At 43.3% G+C, this 22,102-nt stretch overlaps 1 protein-coding gene across 1 annotated transcript in view; it reads left to right on the forward strand.

The window, feature by feature from the left end:
• Window positions 1-18,994, forward strand: part of LOC102271198 (zinc finger protein 737-like) — a gene marked incomplete at its 5' end in the record, with an annotated part of 30,928 nt that extends 11,934 nt beyond the window's left edge. The window contains 6 exon segments of the mRNA XM_070366922.1: window positions 11,706-11,832; window positions 13,296-13,391; window positions 17,488-17,889; window positions 17,972-18,334; window positions 18,337-18,798; window positions 18,882-18,994. Of these exon segments, the coding sequence (XP_070223023.1) occupies window positions 11,706-11,832; window positions 13,296-13,391; window positions 17,488-17,889; window positions 17,972-18,334; window positions 18,337-18,798; window positions 18,882-18,994 (1,563 nt within the window).
• Between the last annotated feature and the right edge of the window lie 3,108 nt (window positions 18,995-22,102).

Genomic DNA, 22,102 nt, shown 5'->3' on the forward strand with positions numbered 1-22,102 from the left:
GATCGAACCCGGTTCTCCCACATTGCTGGCAGATTCTTTACAGAACTGTATAAAAATGGTGTATAAAAGAGCATGCACCTACCATCCAGCTTAAAATTTAAAACACTCACCCTTTGTACCCCTTCCCCAACCATATCTCCCACTAAAATCTAGCAATCACTGCTACCTTGAATTTAGCACACATCATTCTATGTAGTAAGGAAGTTAATGGAGCCCAAAGAGAGGTCTGGCCTTTGCCCTTGGATTCCAGGAGGTATAATCTCTAAACCCTGGGAAGTCCTGCCTGATGGAGAGTCTCTGTTTGCCTGAGGTCCTGGCGTCACACTGAAGAGTCTTCAGCTGTGATTAAGAGCAGGAGCTGGCTGCACAAGACAGTTTAACAACGTGATTTCCAGTGGGGCTTTGGATCCTGTGGTACCAGTTCACCTTCAGAAGGAGCAGGAGAATAAAATCTTCCGAAAGGGCAGATGCCCTCATGATTAAGGTCCAATAAAAACTCTGGTCACGGGGTTTGGGTGAGCTTCTCTGGTTGTCAGTCTCTGGGCCTGTTGTCAGTCTCTGGGCCTGTTAATGTCTCTGACTCCTCGGGGAGAGGAGAACAGGAAGCTGTCTGGCTGGAACTTTCCCAGACTCTGCCTTCTGTGCTCCTTCTCTTGGCAGATTCTAATCTGTGTCCTTTAGTTGCAAAAAACAGTAACCTAAAACAGCTTTCAGTGAATTCTAGAAGTGGATTCTTTTGTTTCCTATTTTTGGCTGAACCCTGCAGCATATGGGATCTTGGTTCCCTGACAAGGGATTGAACTCATGACCCATGCATCTGAAGTGCTGAGTCTTAACCACTGGACCACCAGGGAAGTCCTTCTGTGAATTCTGGGAGTACTTCCAGTGAATTATCAAATCTGAGGGTAGTCTTGAGGGCCCCCAGACTTTCAATAGATATCAAAAACGAGGGGCTTTTAGGGACCCCTGCAATCTGCAGTCACTGTCAGGAATGAGGCATCTTGCAGACCATTCCCTAGCTGCTGCTGGCATAGAAATGAAATCCACTAGAACAAACAGGACCCACTGAAGCACACCATTTGGGAAAAGGAAGGATATGAGGACACGAGATGATGACTCTGATTCCTGGGTGGCCCCAGGGTTACTCAAGGGTTCCTGAAATACAACTGTTCTGTAATTAGTTACAGGAGGTTAAGGGTTACCTTTTTTTAATGATGGATACAACATCCAAGAAGTTGACTCACTGGATGCATAAGAAAATGCAACATAACAAGAACAAGCTAAATGCATGATCCTGGGTTATTTTTATCTGTAATAGCTAACATGAAAGAAGAGGAAAAGGCTGGGCGGGATCCTGACAGCCCAGTTTGGGTTCTGTCCAGCCCAAGATAAAGCTGTTAGCCTCGGGGCTGCTGCTACTAAAGGGAAGCGTTATGGTGAAACCACAGGGAGCACAAGACATTAAAGTGAGTCACCAGAAAATGAAGAAAGACGAAGGGGAGAGTCAAAGTCTGACAGGGTGGAAATCTTTAAACAGTCCTTAAGAAATGGGATAAATAGGAACTTCCCTGGTGGTCCAATGGTTAAGAATCCTCCTGACAGTTCAGAGGACACAGGTTCCAGCCCTGGTCCAAGAAGATTCCACATGTCAGAGGGGCAACTCAGCCTGTGTGCTGTAACTACTGAAGCTCGTGCACCTAGAGCCTGTGTTCCACAACCGAGAAGCCACTGCAATGAGAAACCCACGTGCTGCAAATAGAGCAAGCCCACATGCAGCAACAAAGACCCAGCCCAGCCAAAAATTAATACATTAATTTTAAAAAGAATTGGGATAAATGGGACATTGATGGGGTCAAAACAAAGGTCTCAGTGCAGCACTCTGGGAGACTGGGTGGACCCGTGGGAACCCTGGATCATCCCCCAGCATTGAAGGACCTCAGTCAAGTCTGCTCTATCTACCCTTGTTTGGGGGAATTTAAAAAGCCACAAGACAGATAGGACAATGAGAAATCTGACTGCAAATCACCTGAGGTGATGGTCCCATAACCTAATCAAGATAAAGATTCATTGAAGGGCCTGGGTTCCTTGGCCCCATTTCCAGCAGGGCACTCAAAGCCATATGCACATTAGCAATAAAATGGAGACATGTTTCTGAGACTCCTTAACACGGGAACCTCACGCTCTGTGATTCTAAAACTTGTTGTTTAGTCACTCAGTCATGTCTGACTCTTTGTGAACCCCGTGAACTGCAGCATGCCAGGCTCCCCTGTCTTTCACTATCTCTCAGAGTTTGCTCAAATTCATGACCATTGAGTCAATGATGCTATCTAACCATCTCATCCTCTGTCGTCCCCTTTCTCCTTTTGCCTTCAGTCTTTCCCAGCATCAGGGTCTTTTCCAATAAGTCAGCTCTTTGCATCATGTGGCCAAAGCATTGGAGCTTCAGCTTCAGTATCAGTCCTTCCAATGAATATTCAGGGTTGATTTCCTTTAGCCTTGACTAGTTTGAACTCTTTGCTGTCCACGGGACTCTCAAGAGTCCTCTCCAGCACCACAATTTGAAAGCATCAATTCTTTGGTGCTCTGCCTTCTTTATGGTCCAACTCTCCCATCTGTACATGACTACTGGAAAAACCATGGCTTTGACTATACAAACTTTTGTCAGCAAAGTGATGTCTCTGCCTTTTTGATACGCTGTCTAGGTTTGTCATAACTTTCCTTCCAAAAGGCAAGCATCTTTTAATTTCATGACTGCAGTCACCATCTGCAAAGATTTTGGAGCCCAAGAAAATAAAATCTGTCACTGCCTCCACTTTTTCTCCTCCTATTTGCCATGAAGTGATGGGACTGGATGCTAGTCAGTCCTAATAGGAGTTACAGTTGAATGGGGAAGCTATGGAAATTTAAGAATTGATGGGATTACTGTGGGAGTTTAGAGGAAGATTGGAATGTTTAAACAGATTTCATGGAAAGTCATTGAATCTCCTCCTTTACCTCAATGTATTAATAAATAGATACGTTGTATGACTGGGGAACATTTCCCCTTTCTAGTATTATTAAACAGGAGACATATAAATCCTCCCTTCAACCAAAATTGATTGGATATAATAAATGGGAACCAATAAAACTGCCCAAACCCACACAGGTTGTTAATTTGAAAAGGACAGGATGTCTGGTGGAAAAAAGAAGTTAGAAGCCCAGTGTCTGATTGGCCTATTTGGATTTTGGGGGACATGAACATATTCTACATCAGGGATTGTTGCTAGCCCCTGTCTATAAAATTACTGGAAAGAAGTCTCAGAATCCTTATGCAGACCGGAGTTTATGGCAAAAGCCAATGAGCTCCACAAAGTGGTGGCTGCTGAAATATTTTACCAGAAATGAATTGAGACCAACCCAATGTCTGAGGACATAAAATAACCCTGGAACCTGAAATACCCATGATGTCTTTGGTAATGCTTGATTAAAATGCTAATAAGGAAGGTCATGCCCAGACGTATTTCTTCATTCTGCCTCTTTCCCAGGAATTATTGCAGAATTATTGCAGAAATGGCCCAGAGAGGAAAAGCAGTTGTCTGTGGTTTCCCAATGAATCAGTGTCATAGCCGCCATAATTGGCACTCAAACCCTGGGCTCCTGCTCTGAAGTTGGTGCTTTTCAAAAAAAAAAACAAGTGTGTGTGGGGAATAGTTTCAAGAAAGGTGAAATTGATGTGACCATTTTATCAGTGACTATCAAACAAGTTCATTTCTAAGCTCTGCACAGGGCACAGAGGTCTGCTTGATGTTTGGATGTCAAGGGGGAGCTGGGTGGGGGAGGGATGGATTGGGAGTTTGGGGATTCACAGATGCAAACTATTACAATACAGAATGGATAAACAATGAGGCCCTACTGTGTAGCACAGGGAACTATTTTCAGTATCTTGTGATAAACCATAAAGGAAAAGAATATGAAAGAGAATATATATATTTATACATATATACATGTATAATTGAATCTCTTTGCTGTACAGCAGAAACTAACATTAAATCAGCTATACGTCAATTAAAGAAAAAGATGTGCAGAGCTAGGCTGTGCAGGGTTGGCATAGCAGCTCTCCAAGGCCGTCAGGGAACTAGGCTTCTTGAATTGTTCTGCTAAAGCATCCTTAAGTGAATAATCACCATGAGTGGCTTTCTCCATTATGGTTACCTCATGGTTGCCAAATTGCTGCTCCACCTCCAGTATCACATCCATATTCTAGGAAGAAGAAGAAGGAAGAGACAGGAAAGAGGAAAGGACAGTATCAGGAAAGCAAAAACTTCCCCAAGAATCCCCAGCTCACTTCCACTAAAGCAATGTCACACGGTCCCCTCTTAACTGCAAAGGAGGCCAAAGTAGTGCTTGAGCGGGCAATATTGCATCCCTAAACAGGTTGAATTTGTTGAGTAATGAAGAGCAGGGTAGGTTACTATCTGGCATCTACACAAAAACAAATCACTCTGTCATGAGGAAAAAATCACTTCTCCAGAAAAGAACAAATAACATCACTTGATAGGGGCTTCCCTGGTGGTCCAGTGGTTAAGACTCCGCCTCCCAGTGTAGGCAACACAGGTTCCATCCCTGGTCGGGGAACTGAGATCCCACCTGCTGCCGAGCAACTCCATGCCCTGTAGCCCGCCTTCTGTAACTGAGACACAACGTAGCCAAATAAATAAATTAAAAAGGAAATCACTTGATAATTCTGGAAAGGGAGAGATTACCCACTTCTGATTGGGTAGGGCAATCAGGAAAGGCTGCGTGGAGGAAGCTGCATTCAACTCAGCTGTGAAATTGAAGAAGGATTTGAATGTGGACAGAGGAGAGTTACAAGATGAAAAGCTGGAGGCTCCAGAGCAGGGGGTGGCTCGGGCTGCCATGATGTGAAAAAACAGGACTTAAGGGTGTAGGGTGGGCTTCCCTGATGTCCCAGCAGTACAGAATCCACCTGGAAGGCAGGAGATTTGGGTTCCTTCCCTGGGCCAGGAAGATCCCTCGGAGGAGGAAATTACAACCACTCCAGCATTCTTGCCTGGAGAATCCCAGGGACAGTGGAGCCTGGTGGGCTACAGTCCAAAGGATGGCAAAGAATCAGATGCAACGCAGCAGCCACACAAGGGTGTAGGGCACCAAGGAATCAATGTGGGTTAAGCATCTGCGGGCCAGATTCTGGCCAGGCTGGGGAGGTAAGGGGGGTGTGGGCAAGGATAGGAGCTCATCAGGGGGGTCTGAAGAGCTTCGAGCACAGGAGCCATCTGAATATAGTTAGCACACTGGGAGTTCCAAGATTAGTCAGTGTTTCAGCATCTGTCGATCACTCTCCATGGCCTGTCTCCCCAGGTGGTGAAAATGAATCATCTGGAGGTCAGCGGTGGAGGAGAGACAGGCAAATTCTTCATTCCCCCCAAGTAACCCAGATGGAAAGTCCAAGATCAAGGGCAACTCTTCAGGGGGAAATGACCCCTTTCCTCCAGTAACCCCAAACAATTTCAATGGCAAAATACGTGGAAATGCTAAGGACTGATTCCTCATTATTGGAGATCTTGAAGAGCATGACTATCCTTTATCAACCCACAATCTCACTGGATGGACCACATGTCCGACCTGTTCTATGAAGAGTGAGGCAGTTTCATGGTGTTCTCACTCAGAAATCAGCATAGCAGTCTTTGCTTAAGATGAATGCCCAGTCCACGTCCACTGGGATGGGGAAGAGGAAAATCTAAAAATGTTCATTGAATGGGTGGTACGTGGTCCTGAATTGAGGCAGGAACACAGTAAACCTCAGGCATTCATTGTATGCCTTTCCCAGCAATGATAGTGTGAGACGGGCTCAGGGAAGAGTAGAAGGGGAAGTGACTTGCCAGGAGCATCCAGACAGTGATGGAGGGAAAAATCTGACCACAGGTGGGGCTGGAAGGGCCAGAGCTGGGGACGCAAGGAAGGGAGGAGCTGAGGGTGGGAAGTCTAGCCTGGGTCCGGGTGGATGAGAGATCGCAGGCAATGCAGATCCTCAGGAGATTCCTTTGCTATCCGTCGGGAAAGTTGAGTGTTCCGGTTCAGGCCAGATGAGGAGAAAGGGTGAAGGGCAACTGGTCTGTGAGGCCTGACTCCTCTGGACGTCCGAACAACATTTTTTTTAATATATAATTTTGTTTATTTATTTATCTTTGGCTGTGCTGAGTCTTTATTGCTGTGCGGGCTTTTCTCTAGTTGCAGTGAGCAGGCTTCTCACTGCAGTGGCTCCTCTTGCTGCAGAGCACAGCACCTAGGGTGCCTGGCCTTCAGTAGTTCTGGCTCATGGGCTCAGTTGTGGTTCTCGGGCTCTAGAGCACAGGCCCAGTGGTTGTGGCACACAGGCTTAGTTGCTCAGCAGCCTGGGATTTTGGTTTTGGTTCCTCAGGGTTTTAGTTCCTGCATTTCTAGAATGTCTCCTAGATTCTTCTGCTTCTTATAATAGAGTTTCAGATCCCTGCTTTCTAGGAGTAATGGGAATACATGAGTTGAGAAAGACAGACTTCATGATGATTCATTATGATTTTTAACCTTCCTCTCCACTGAGATAATCTTCATCCTTCATACTGCTGCTGCTGCTAAGTCGCTTCAGTCGTGTCTGACTCTGTGCAACCCCATAGACAGCAGCCCACCGGGCTCCTCTGTCCCTGGGATTCTCCAGGCAAGAACACTGGAGTGGGGTGCCATTTCCTTCTCCATATAGTGTGTGTGATATTCATACATATTAATCAATAAAACTGAATGGTTTCTGGTGATACAGTTGATGTGTGATGAATGGTTTACCTACCACCAACATTAACCTCTCCCACTTTATTTAAGGTTGCAGGGAAGAATACAAAACAGTGAACTATTAGGTAGCACAGTGGGATGACATCTGTTACTGCCCTTAAGCCTCATATAATTTGATCATATATTTCTCACCATTTATCCATTGTACTTTTTCCCCCTCTCTGTAACTGCAGGGAAATGGTGACGGTTCTAATAAGAAGGATCATACAGAGTACTGTTGAGAGCTTCCCTGACTGCTCCATGCTGTTGCTGCCTCAGCATCTGTCTGGGGAGCAGGCAGCCTGCAGGTCCTTGAACTCACACCAGCCAGTCCTGTGAGCACCTCCACTAGGTGACCCCCTTCCTTGAGACCAGCAGTCTTGCTGAACCCCAGGGTCTACTGGACAGACCCCCCCTTCAGTGACACCCTCAGAGCTCACCAGAATCCTGCTCCTCTTGGTTTGAATGGACCCATCCACGCTCAGCCTGGGGAGCCCACAGCACTTCACCCAGGGTCCCTTAGAAAGGCCTGAACCCCAAGTACTGGAACTTTCTCTGCCTGGTTCTAGCCTGACCTCCCTCAGAAATTCCCACCCTAAACCCTCCCCTCCTGAGATGTCTCAGGTGTGCTGAGTGAGAGGGCTCAAGCTCAGGGCTCCTGAGTGTGGGTCTTGGGGAAGAAGCATCAGAACAGAGAACTTGCTAAAGACGTATTTAATGACCTCACCTCAGACCTGCAGATTCATAACTTCTTACAGTGGGGACCTGACCTCAAGGGGTTCATATTCACTGAAATTCATTGGCCAAGTGATTTCCATCTGTTTCCCATCAGGGTCACGTGACCAGTGTTAGGCAAGGACCTCCTGGTGCCCTCCCCACAGAGTTGTCTCTTGGTCCTGTGGGAGCATCAGTGTGGTGTGTAGGAAGAGCTCCAGGGGACTCTAAGGGGAGGCCCGGGTTAAAGACGTGGCTCCTGGTCTACCTGTGAGAGCTGAGGCTGGGCTTCAGTCCAAGGAGAGGCCGCAGGGTTGGTCTAACTGGATTTGGACCGGGAAGTCAGTCAGCTCACATGGTCTGTGTGAGCAGAGGGTTAGGAGCTCTCTGTGGGGAGAGAACAATCAAGAAATAAGTCCACAGGCTGGTCTCCAGGTAGGAAGTGATTGTTCCTGAATCTCTCCTGAGACAGGACAGGGGAGGTGGGTCTTTTCAGCTTTTCAAGGGCCTTCTGTCTGTAGTTGTGGTGGTTGCAGGTTAAAGAGCTGTGCGGATGCCTTTGAAGGTATTTTCTCAAGATGCAGAGGTGTGTTTGCTACATAACATCCCCAGAGAAGACACAGCAGGAGGAAGAAGAGGAGGAAATGGCAGCTTCTCAGGTACATGTCCTGTTCTGGGCCTGGGGCTGTGTCTGCTTTTCCTCCTGAACTGCCTGGATTGAGAATCTGCAAACCTTTAGTTCTCTCCTTCTAATTTTTCTGCCTGGGGTATTTGTTATCAACTTCTTATTTTTTCCTTTTCTTCTTATCGTGAAGACCGGCTCTCTAGACCACCTCTCCCTTGTGTCCCAGAGCCTGTTCTCTGGGTTTCTGTATCCTGGCTTTCTATAGAACATGATGAATTCTCAAAGTGAATTAGTGACTTTCAGCTGGTGAATATATTCCCTTTGTGAGAGATCAACACGGAGAGGCACTGGTATCCGAGATTCCCACTGGGATGTGGTTCGGTGTTGGGATCTTAGGCAAGTAGGGGAAATGCCATGATGAGTTTACACGTGGATACAATTCAGCTCTTGAGGAGTTAAAAAATGCCCTTATATATTAAATCAACTCAGTGATCCAGAATTTTTCAGAAACTGCTCAGAAATAAAAAGAAAACTAGGAGATACTGTCCTCTGTAATGCTAAGACTTACTAGTTAAACACATTGTTAGGTGACAAAACAGAGGAAGTGTATATAAACTGAATTTTGCATAAAACTGATATCTTTTTATGTTAGGTTCAACTTATAATTTCCTTAATTTTTCCTAAATGCCCAGGCTCTGATTGTGCATCTTCCGTGTGATCCATTTACACCATGACAGATGATGTCCACTGGCTCTGGTGATTTCTCTGAGGTTATCAGGCTATGAAGTTCATTTTTTTCCCCTCTGTCTTTAAACAAGGTTGTGGAAAAATGGAGTGAGGAACGTGTGAAAACCCTCACAGTTAATGGAGAAACTCCGCATCTTCTTGGTTTCTCTTTGCTTTGGAAAATGAACACTCACTGTGTTGATGATAGACACTGGGTTTTGGGAGTGGGGTTTTCATCACTCAAGCCCAGGTGTGGTTTTTCCAGTACACTCCATGCTCATATCACAGACATAGTCTTCTTACTCACTTATTTTTTTTCAAAATATTTGCAACAATCATATTGGTGCTAATCTGTTTTCACCTATGTTGAATTTCTAAGATACAGCTCAACAAAATGATACAGTTTTTCAAGAAATCAAAGTTTCAGAACCAAGAGCTCTAATTTATCTTATACGGTTGTATATGTTTGCACCCTAGTGTATTTAAATATACAAAGAATATCATCCACAAGTAGATGTATATATTTTAACCCATTAAAAATCATCTCAATTTTATTGACATGAATCAGTTCAGTTCAGTTGCTCAGTCGTGTCTGACTCTTTGCAACCCCATGAACCACAGCATGCCAGGCCTCCCTGTCCATCACCAACACCTGGAGTTTACCCAAACTCATGTTCAATGAGTTGGTGATGCCATCCAACCATCTCATCCTCTGTCATCCCCTTCTTCTCCTGCTTTCAATCTTTCCCAACATCAGGGTCTTTTCAAACAAGTCAGCTTTTCGCATCAGGTGGCCAAAATATTGGAGTTTCAGCTTCAACATCAGTCCTTCCAATGAACACCCAGGACTGATTTCCTTTAGGATGGACTGGTTGGATCTCCTTGCAGTCCAAGGGACTCTCAAGAGTCTTCTCCAACACCACAGTTCAAAAGCATCAGTTCTTCTGTGCTCAGCTTTCTTTATAGTCCAACTCTCACATCCATACATGGCTACTGGGAAAACCAAAGCCTTGACTAGATGGACCTTTGTGGACAAAGTAATGTCTCTGCTTTTTAATATGCTGTCTAGGTTGGTCATAACTTTCCTTCCAAGGAGTAAGCATCTTTTAATTTCATGGCTGCAATCACTATCTGCAGTGATTTTGGAGCCCCAAAAAATAAAGTCAGCCACTGTTTCCACTGTTTCCCCATCTATTTGCCATGAAGTGATAGGACCAGATGCCGTGATCTTAGTTTTCTGAATGTTAGCTTTTCTTTAATACTCTTAATAGGTATATAGTCTCATTTTAATATATGTCTGTATGCATGAAAATGTTAAATTTTTTTTCTTCTTTTGGTATTCTCCCCAGGTATATAAAGTTCTTTTTAAAAAATACACATATTTATGTGTTTGGCTGAGTTGTGTCTTGTTTACAGCCTGCAGAATCTTGGAGCCATGTGGGAGACTGTTGCAGCAGGCAAACTTTAGCTGTGGCGTGTGGGATCTAGTTCTCTAACAAGGGACTGAACCCAGCCCCCTGACTTGGGAGCTTGGACTACCAGGGAAGACCCTATAAAAACTTGTATAAACTTTCTTTAGTGTTGTCTCTGTGTATTTGTGTTTTACTAGTTAAATTTTAGTTCACATAAACTGAAGCAAAATTCAAAATCTGTCATTTAAGTAATGGTTGACAAAATATTTGCAAAAAGGTGGAACAACAATGTTGATTTTATATTATTTATGTGGTGCATTCAAGACTCTGTAAAAACTGTTAGAAAGACATATACTACTACTACTACTAAGTCACTTCAGTCGTGTCCGACTCTGTGCGACCCCATAGATGGCAGCCCACCAGGCTCTCCCGTCCCTGGGATTCTCCAGGCAAGAACACTGGAGTGGGTTGTCATTTCCTTCTCCAATGCATGAAAGTGAAAAGTCAAAGTGAAGTCGCTCAGTCGTGTCTGACTCTTTGAGACCCCATGGACTGCAGCCCACCAGGCTCCTCTGTCCATGGGATTTTCCAGGCAAGAGTACTGGAGTTGGGGTGCCAGTGCCTTCTCCGAGAAAGACATATAGTATATACTAAATAGTTCAAAAGATTATTGCTGCTATGGGTACTATTCTATAAGACCCATCAATTTTGAAAAACACTTAAAATTCAAAGTTAAGTATAAATTCTTACCTTACTAGTCTACTTCTTTGCTATTCATAATGGTCATTTATGTATCAGAATTTTCAACATTGCTAGTTAAAATAAGCTTGTTAAAAATGTGGCACATTGGCCCCACTCCAGAACTCTTAGATCAGAGCATGCTTTTTAAAAATATTGCCTGTCTCCTTGATAAGGGCCTTCCCCAGTGGCTCAGATGGTGAAGAGTCTGCCTGCAATGTGGGAGACCTGGGTCTGATCCCTTGGTGGGGAAGATTCCCCTGGAGAAGGAAATGGCAACTCACTCCAGTATTCTTGCCTGAAAAATCCCATGGACACAGAAGCCTGGCGTGCTACAGTCCATGGGGTCAGAAAGAATCAGACATGACTGAGTGACTAACATACTTTCCCTGATAGACAGTTTATCCTGTGTCACACGAGTACAACTCTCAAAAATAGATAGGTCAGTGTGGTGTGATTGTTTTATAATTTCTCTTCCAGATCAGAATAGTTTCTATAGTGGTCTGTGGATCATATCTCATTCTCCTTTCCTGGGTTAGAAATACAGTGGAAAATACGGCTGTATAAAAATTATATTCTTGTGTAACACCAGACATTCTCCTAAATCAAAACCATTTCTCTTGCTGGTTTCATCTTGGGTCACATTAGGAAGTCTTCCCATGTCCACATGGCTCATGTCCTTTGTATTTCAGGGACGGCTGACATTCCAGGATGTGGCCATAGACTTCACTCAAGAGGAGTGGGAGTGCCTGGACCTCGGTCAGCGGGAATTATACAGGGACGTGATGTTAGAGAACTACGGGAACCTGGCCTCCTTGGGTGAGGATAACTGCCTTCCAGAATCCCTTAAGTACCTTCAGGGTTTTGGTTCGTTCATTCTAGAATGTCTCCTCGAATTTTCTGCTTTGTCCAGTAGAGGTTCAGATCCCTACTTTCTAGGGGAAAAAGGGTATTTGTGACATTTGAAAGAAAGACTTCATTATGGGTCATTATAATTCTAACCTTCTTCTTCCTTGATGTAATCTGCCTCCTTGTTGTTCAGTCGGTAAATCATGTCCAGCTCTTTGTGATCCCGTGGAATGCTGCAAACCAGGTTTCCTATCCTTCCTTAACTCCCAGAGTTTGCTCAAATTCATATCCATTGAGTCAATAATGCTATTCAATCATCTCATCCTCTGACGCCCCCTTCTCCTCCTGCCCTCAGTCTTTCCCAGCATCAGGGTCTTTTCCAGTGAGTCGGCTCTTCACATCAGGTGGCCAAATTATTGGAGCTTCAGTTTCAGTCCTTCCAACAAATATTCAGGGTTGATTTCTTTAGGATTGACTGGTGTGATCTCCTTGCTGACCAAGGGACTCTCAAGAGCCTTCTCCAGCACCACAGTTCAAAGGCATCAATTCTTTGGTGCTCAGCTTTCTCTATGTTCCAAATATCACATCCATATGTGACTACTGGAAAAACCATAGCTTTGACTAGATGGACCTCTGTTGGCAAAGTGATGTCTCTGCTTTTTAATATGCTGTCTAGGTTTGTCATAGCTTTTCTTCCAAGGGGCAAGCATCTTTTAATTTCATGGCTGCAGTCGCAATCTGCAGTGATTTTGGACCCCCCAAAATAAAGTCTATCACTGTTTCCATTGTTTCCCCATCTACTTGCTATGAAATGATGGAACTGGATGCCATGATCTTAGTTTTCTGAATGTTGAGTTAAACTAACTTTTTAACTCTCCTCTTTCACTTTCATCAAGAGGCTCTTCAGTTTTTCTTCACTTTCTGCCACAGGGGTGGTGTCATCTGCATATCTGAGGTATTGATATTTCTCCCAGCAATCTTGATTCCAGCTTGTGCTTCATCCAGCCCAGCATTTCTCATGATGTACTCTGCATATAAGTTAAATAAGCAGGGTGGCAATATCCAGCCTTGATGTACTCCTTTCCCAATGGTACAGTTGTTCCATGTACAGTTCTAACTATTGCTTCTTGACCTGCATATCCTTCATTCTAGGTTAGTGGTAATTCTATAAGTTCTGTGGTATAAAATAGTGCCACTCTCCTCTTAAAACCGGATTTCTACTACTAGCTTTTGCCTTAGTAGTACTTGAGCATAATATCAGAACCTGATTTTGAGCATTTGTCTTTTAAAAGTGCTTCCAATAAACTATTTGGTAAAATCATTTTTTAAGGCTATTTTAACTTTCTTCCTTGACTTCTCTCTCACCTGAACACATATTGGATTGGAAATTGATGAATATCTGGGAAAACACATATTCCTTTTCTGATGAACAGGTCTTGTGATCTCTAAGCCGGACCTGGTCACATTTCTGGAGCAAATGAAGGATCCCTGGGATATACGGAGAATGGAGACGCCAGCCGTGCACCCAGGTATGTGTCTATGGATGGAGCAGAAAAATCCGGTGAGAGGGACAAGCATTGTGGAGGAAGTCATACTTCGTGGTGTGGTTTGAGAAGATCTGCTGTGGAAATGATTTTGGATTAGCCTGGGTTTATTTCTGTCACTGTCATAGAGGGTCATCTCCTGACCCATTCCTGATTCTTTTTATCGTTTATGTATTTTTCTCCAGTGGTTAATTTTCACATTCACAGTGAGAACCAAAATACTTGTCTGGCCTGGGACAACCTGCATGACCTGATAGCTCTTCCATTTGGGGAGGTTTTGGAAAATCTGTGCACATTTCTGAGTAACTGTATTAAGCCCTTTTAAAAGTTCTGATTCTGTCCCTAGTCAGAAGTGTGTGGGTGGACTTGTGAACAAATTGCCACACTTCTAGGAATACTGGGGACAAATATTTTTTGTTTTCTACCCTATATTTTCCAACCCACTAGAAACTACACATATGACCTTATAAACTTCATACTCAAATTCTTTCTTCACTGCATAAAACATTTTGCTAAAATGAGAAAATGCAAACCTGAATTTTACTTTAAAGTTCTTTTTTTTAATATGAACTAACATTAAATGTGTTAAGTATATTTACCCCAATTCCTTAATGCTAAAATACTTGAATATATTTATTTAACTCATAGAGTTTTTAAATATATTCTTGGCATGAGAATTTAAGACATTTCCCACAGTGCTTTTTTCTGATTATTCTTCACTATTAAGCTTATAGATTATATAAAGGAATCTTTAAAAAGAAATTTTTCTCTTCCAATAATGCCATTTTACAAAGTTATGTTAGTTTGCTGTACAGAAAGAATAAGTGATACATATACACATTTCCCTCCTTGATTAGATTTCCTTCCCATTTAGGTGACCACTGAGCATTGAATAGAGTTCCCTATGTTCTCACCATATTTTTCAAGTCTCACTTCTTATTTTATTTCTCAAGAACTCTTACCTTATTAAATCTATCTTGTTTCGTTATGAAACATCCCAGGACTTTATTGTTTATGCCATCTATTTCTGATTAGTTCTAGGTCAATATCATTTACGATTTTAGATTCTATTAGAACATGCTCAGATAACAACTTGAGTGGTAAGAAGTGGGTTAAATAATTAGTAGGCATTAGTATTTGTGGAGAAGGAAATGGCAACCCACTCCAGTGTTCTTGCCTGGAGAATCCCAGGGATGGGGGAGCCTGGTGGGCTGTCGTCTCTGGGGTCGCACAGAGTCAGACATGACTGAAGCAACTTAGCAGCAGCAGTATTTGTGAAAATGTTTTGTTTGTAAATTTGATTACTTAAAGGTAAAATTAATCATTACATTGCCCAACTGCTCTTCATTTAGCTGTTCCTGTAGGTTTCTGTCTTGACTTCTCCTCTACACCATACTCCTTTGTCATCTCATTTTGTCCAGTGTCTGTGTTTGTGGTCTCTGTTCTACAGGCTGCAGATCTTAGTTCCTCTTGCTCTGGTGTCTGCCCCCTGGTGGGTGAGGTGGTCCAGAGACTTGTTCCCTTATCCCCTTGATAGGGAGTTGATTGTTATTATTGTGACCAGAGCCTGTCTGAATATTGAGGGGAGCTTCGTCTTTCCTCTGTGGCTGTCACTGCCCTGTCAGGGGTGGGGTCTGCTCCCTGATTAGTGGAGTAGAGTCCCCAGATCTACTTAGCTGTGTTTCTGATCTATGGTGCTTCTGACCCAGTGGGACTGGAGCACACCCACTGGGAGAGAAGCCACTGAGGATTGCTCCTCGGGGGATGTTCACCTCGGAGCGTGCTCTGTGGGTCATCTTCCATGTGTTGTGCGAGCTCTCATGTGACCCTGTGTTGGCATTGATCTTGGCCCCACCTGAACCATGGGCATGATGGCACTTGACCGTGGTGTCTCTCAGATGTTGTTTTCACCAGGTCACCAGCATAGATCCACTGTAGTCTCATGTCCCAGGTGTACATTCATTGTGGAGCTGGACCCCCTGCAGTGCTATGGGGGCAATTTAGATGCGACCTGGCCCAACTGCCTCATGGGAATGCCTACAAACTCTACAATTGCTAAAGCCAGACTGGTCTTGCCTGCCAGAGCCTCGTTTCCATCCAGATGTTCTGTCGGAGCTGAGTTTACAAAGGCAGTTGTGGGGTGTAACACCATGGTTTGTATAGCTGCAAGGAGAGATCTCAGCTTTTCTTTCTTAGTGGTAGGGCCTGGGGCTCAGCTGTGGTTTCAGTGCCATCTGTACATTGGGACCACCCACAGGCGTGTGCTCTGAAGGTGCCCCTGGAGACCACTGGGGAGGGGGCTGGGGAGGAGGAAGCAGCTGTGGGGGTCGTGAGGTCCCACCCACCTAGGTGGGAGCCATTCCTAGTATCTGGAGAGGCAGGGACAGGCACAGGGGCAGAGAGGCTGCAATGGGGTTCTTCCCTTTGGGCATCACTCAACAACGCTGCTCTGCTTCTCTGGTGGTTCAGGCTTCCTCCACAAGCATCCCGTTTGCAGAGCTCCTCCCTCCCTCCTGTCCCCTCAGGATGTCTCCTCACAGCCAACCACAGTCCTCTGCCTGGGTCTGCTCTCCAATCCCCACATTCCAGCACCCAGCCCTTGTGTGCAGCGGTGGACACCCTCTCAGGCTGCGTGGGCAGGGCTGGGCTCAGCAGCCTGTGTACAGGTCTCACTCTGTCCTGCACACTGGTTGCAGCGTTCTCTTCCCACAGAGAATGAGTCTCTCCTTCTGTCCCAACTGGGCTTCCCCCAGTGAGGGGCTTCCCTGGATGGGGAGACCTCTCCTCTCTTCAGTCCCCCCAGGGTTTTGCGTGTCCCATCCCGCTTCTTTTCCTCTTCCTTTTCCTCCCTCATTCTTTTGTCCTACTTGGCTCAGCAGGAATCTTTCTTGTCCTTTCAGGTGTCCAAGTTCCTCTGCCCATGTTCTGCAGGGCTCTGTGAGAATTCTTCCACTTCAAGATGTATTCTTGATGCTTTTGTGGAGAGAGACGAACTCCACATCTTCTGAATCCTCTGCCATCTTGACTTCTTCCATCTCAGTTTTAGGCTTAATCTAGCCAGTGTATGCTAATTGTATGTAAATTGTAAACCATATTCCCCGAGAATAGTAAGTAGAATAACTTATTATTTGGTATCTTTCAGCTGTGTCTTCTCACGACACCCAGGGTTTGAGGACCCAAAAGCCAGGCTTAGAAGATTTATTCCCAACAGCAAAGCTAGGAATATATGAAAGATTTCACCTTGGAAATTTACATTTAACCAAAGACTGGGAATATATGAGGGCACATAAAGAACAGAGAGCATGTTATGATGGACAAAACCAAATTGGTACAGATTCCCATAATGTAAACATTACCGCCAAAAGAAATCAAGGATGTGAATCAAATAGGGAAAAACCAGTCTCAGATGACCAATTTCAGTCATCACCATCCGCAGATAAGTGTATATTTGTCAGCAAAGACCCACATCATCTCTTGAAACATACACGTTCTCTGAAGCAAAAGGTGGAAAATCTGGAAAGTCATCTAGTCTCTACTGCAAATACTCATTCAAACAACTCTGAGCATAGGTGTCTATTAAATATACATTCAAACATATCTGGAAACCAGAAACTTGAAAATGAGGGGGGAAATTCCCAATATAATCATTTTGAGGGATCCTTTAACAAGGGTTTATTGTTCTTCAACCAACAACTATTTTCTCCTTGTTCCAAAATCTGTAATGTGGATAATAATGGGAGAGACCTTATTCAACCATCATTGTTCAATACATATGGAGGTATAATTAGTGTGGAACAACTTTACAAGCGTAACAAAATGAGTAATGCCTTAAGCAGGAGCTCTACCCCCAATAATTACAAGAGTATACATGATGGAATGAGAAGCTCTTCATGCAGTGAAACTGGGCATAATGTTGACCAAGACTCATATCTCATGAAACAACAGGGACATCAATTTTCAGACAATTCTAAACATAATAAGTATAAGAATATATTTTATCAAAGCTCAAATCTTACTATTAATATGAATAAGAGTATTGATATTGGAGAGAAGACTTATAATTGTTATGATTATGCTAAAGCTTTTAACCAGTCTTCAAAAGTTATTCAACAGCAGAATATTCAGACTAAGCAGAAACATTACAAGTGTAATATATGTGGGAAAGTCTTTAGTAACTCACCAAATCTAAGTAGACATAGGAAAATTCATACAGGAAGGAAATGTTTCAAATGTACAGCATGCGGCAAAGCCTTTAATCAGAGTTCATATTTAACTGAACATCAGCGAATCCATGCTGGGGAGAAACCATACAAATGTACAGAATGTGGCAAAATCTTTATCTATTGTTCACATGTTACTCAACATCAGCGAATTCATACTGGGGAGAGACCTTATAAATGTACAGAATGTGGCAAAGCCTTTAACTGGCATCTGAGTCTTACTGTACATCAGCGAACTCATACTGGGGAGAAACCATACAAATGTAAAGAATGTGCAAACTTTATCTGTTGTTCAAATCTTCCATCAACGAATCCATACTGGGGAGAGACTTTATAAATGTACAGACTGTGGCAAAGCCTTTACCCGTTATTCACCTCTTACTCAGCATCAACGAATCCATACTGGGGAGAGACCTTATAAATGTACAGAATGTGGCAAAGCCTTTAACTGGCATCTGAGTCTTACTGTACATCAGCGAACTCATACTGGGGAGAAACCATACAAATGTAAAGAATGTGGCAAAGCCTTTATCTGTTGTTCACATCTTACTCAACATCAACGAATCCATACTGGGGAGAGACCTTATAAATGTACAGAATGTGGCAAAGCCTTTACCTGTTATTCAGTTCTTACTCAGCATCAACGAATCCATACTGGGGAGAGACCTTATAAATGTACAGAATGTGGCAAAGCCTTTAACTGTTATTCAGTCTTACTGAGCATCAACGAATCCATACTGGGGAGAGACCTTATAAATGTACAGAATGTGGCAAAGCCTTTATCTGTTGTTCACATCTTACTCAACATCAACGAATCCATACTGGGGAGAGACCTTATAAATGTACAGAATGTGGCAAAGCCTTTACCTGTTATTCACTTCTTACTCAGCATCAACGAATCCATACTGGGGAGAGACCTTATAAATGTACAGAATGTGGCAAAGCCTTTACCCGTTATTCACTTCTTACTCAGCATCAACGAATCCATACTGGGCAGAGACCTTATAAATGTACAGAATGTGGCAAAGCCTTTTCCCGGAGTTCAGGTCTTTCTCAACATCAGAGAATTCATACTGCAGGGAAATCTCAGAAATGTAAGGAATGTGGCAAAGGATTTCATCACAGCCATCACCTCACTCACCATCAGAGAATACATACTGCAGAGAAACCCTAGAAATGAATCAGTGATAAAAAAAGCTTGGTCCTAAATATACAATTTTGAAAAAACGAGTGTTTACTTTGGAAAGATACATGAATGAAATACAAAAATGTAGACAAGTGTTTAATCAAACAGCAAAAGGAAATCAATGCCAGAGAATTCATACTAGAAAGCATTTCATTAGTACCACTTTTGTTGAATTACTCTAAACAGAAACACTGTAGCAAGTATTCCATAATTAAAACACGTACAAAATTGATATGTTAGTATGGATCACAAGATGAAGGGGTGGATATTTGCAGAGGTATAATTATTATTCATGTATCCTTGTTTATATTAATGTTATTTGAGATCATTAAGGAACCAAAACGAATGTAATTCAACTCTCAAGTTACTATGCTGTGATTTGTTTCTACTGTATATATGAACTTCTGTTTCTGATGGTTGTTGCCTCAATTGTAAGAGAAGCCCTTCTATATTAGGTGGGAATCATTTATATTTATTCTCCAATTTATAAGATTAAGAACACAGTAATGTTATATGCACACCAAACCTCTAAATGGAGGTATTTGTCACTGATGTCAAACATCTGTGTTGTCACCATGATGTAAGTGTTCAGGGAATAATTCAAAGTAAGACGGAAGTTTGCTCTAAGTTTTCAGTAATTATGTCACTTGCTTTTTAAGCATAAAACAAGGGTTGTTCATTAAAATCTAAGGTATTTTTATAACATCAACATAGAGAAATCATGCATATTACCTGGCAGGCTTGAAGCAAGGACACCTTCTCTGCTACCTGATGTGAGTATAGAAAACTCTTTCTGGAAAAGTCATATTAGTATAATAAATGTCCATCCATATTTACTAAATTAGCCTCCATTTTGTAAACGATATAAATCACATTCACAGATCATTTCATCAGAGAAACAGGAAAGTTTTTAGAAGCTTGTAATCTGTCTTTTAATCAAGGATCAAACAACAGTTGTAAAAGGTTTTATTCCATCTGTGTAAAATTAATGTATGTTAATTAATAAAAGTGAGTGGTTTTTTAGTGTTACAGCTGACGTGGAATGAATGAAGGGTGAACGCACCACCAGCATGAACCTCTCCCACCTATTTAAGGTTGCAGGAAAGATAACGTTACAATAAACTATCTGTAGCACAGGGGCATGGCATCTGTAGAAATTAGTCCCTTACTGGCGTGAAACTCTCATAAGTTCATATATTTCCCACCATTTCTATGTTGTATCTCCTCTCCCATTTTGAAACTACTCAGACATTGTGATGGTTCTAATAAGAAGGACCATACAGAGTACTGTTGAGAGCCTCCCTGACAGCTCCGTGCTGTTGCTGCCTCAGCGTCTGTCTGGGGACAAGGCAGCCTGCAGGTCCTTGAACTCACACAAGCCAGTCCTGTGAGCACCTTCACTAGATGACCCCCTTCTTTGAGATCAGCAGTCTTGCCAAACCCCAGGGTCTACTGCACAGGCCCCCCTTCAATGACACCCTCAGAGCTCACCAGAATCCTGCTCCTCTTGGTTTGAATGGACCCATCCACGCTCAGCCTGGGGAGCCCACAGCACTTCACCCAGGGTCCTTTATAAAGGCCTGAACCCCAAGTACTGGAGCTTTCTCTGCCTGGTTCTAGCCTTGACCTTCCTCAGGGGCCCTCAAGGCTTCCTGTGAATTCTCTCAGGACCTAGAGTCAGAAACTCACCTGCTTCAATTGTCTTTTGTTCTTCTGTTAGCTAAAGCTTTTCAAGGGCTCATTTAAGCAAATGTAAATTTAACAAAGTCACAAAAAGAATAATTAAAAGCCATGATAGTAAAGTTCTGAACCAAGATTTATAAAATCTTACCCTGTATAGTTCTTAGCACATGTTTCTTGTCTAGGCTTAAAGGAACTGTTTTCTCATGGCCTTGGCATACTTTGAATGCAATATATAAATATCTGAAGATATATACAGAATATAATTTGTATAGTGCACATTTAATTACACTATATAAATATCTAAAGGTATACGCGTTAGCAGTGAGAAAACCAAGAAGGAATATGTGAGTGTATGTGTATTCGTACACATTTAACTTCGAGAATTTAGAAATGCTAGATCCAAACTGGTCATTTTAGAATTGCAGAGGATTTACTAAAAACTGCAAAACTTGTCAGTTTGTCAATTAATCTGTTTTGTCTACTGTTCATGGAATTCATTTCCTTGAATGTCAGGAGGTTCCGTTTTTTAAGGAACTTCCACACTGTCCTCCCGCGTGACCGCACCAGTTTACATTCCCTCCAGCCATGTAGGAGGTTCCCTGATCTCCAGGCCTCTTCAGCCTGGAGAACATGCTAAGAATTATAATATGATACTATTAGTGGGCTCTTTGCTAATTGTTATTCTGACTGGCATGAGGTGATGCACCATTGTAGCTTTGTTTGCATTTCCTATTGTTTCCCGCTGGTGAGCATCTTTCATTTGCCTCTTGCCCTCTAAAAGAGCAAGCTGCCCCACCCAGTTGTGGCGCACAGGCTTAGTTGCCCCAAAGCATGTGGAGTATTCCTGGACCAGGGATCCAGCCCATGGCCCCTGCACTGTCAGATGGATTCTCCACCACTGGGTGGCCAGTCTGTTTAGCCTTTTTTCCTTTTGAGATGCATATATACTTTTCATTGGCATATAATTGCTTTACAATGTTGTGTTAGTGTCTGCTGTAGGACATCATCAAGCAGCCGTAAGTATACATAAATCTGCTCCCTCTTGAACGTCCCTCCTGTGATCTCCATTTCACCCTTCTGGTCAGCATAGAGCACCAAGCTGAGCTCCCTGTGTTATACAGCAGCTTCCCACTAGCTAACCTGTTTTAACCATCAGTTCAGTTCAGTTCACTTGCTCAGTCAAGTCCAAGTCTTTGCGACCCCATGGACTGCAGCACGCCAGGCCTCCCTGTCCATCACCAACTTGCAGAGTTTGTCAAACTCATGTCCATTGAGTCGGTGATGCCATCCAACCATCTCATCCTCTGTCGTCCCCTTCTCCCCACTTCAATCATTCCCAGCATCAGGGGCTTTTCAAATGAGTCAGCTCTTCACATCAGGTGGCCAAAGTACTGGAGTTTCAGCTTCAGCATCAGTCCTTCCAATGAACACCCAGGACTGATCTCCCTTAGGATGGACCGGCTGGATCTCCGTGTAGTCCAAGGGCCTCGCAAGAGTCTTCTCCAGCATTTCAGCCATGGTGGTGTATGTATGTGTGTCAGTGGGGCTCTTTCAGTTTGTCCCCTTCTTCTCTTGCCATGTCCACACACCTGTTCTCTATATTTGTG

Source organism: Bos mutus, unplaced genomic scaffold (genome assembly GCF_027580195.1).
Source record: "Bos mutus isolate GX-2022 unplaced genomic scaffold, NWIPB_WYAK_1.1 CTG292, whole genome shotgun sequence".
NCBI lineage: Eukaryota > Metazoa > Chordata > Mammalia > Artiodactyla > Bovidae > Bos > Bos mutus.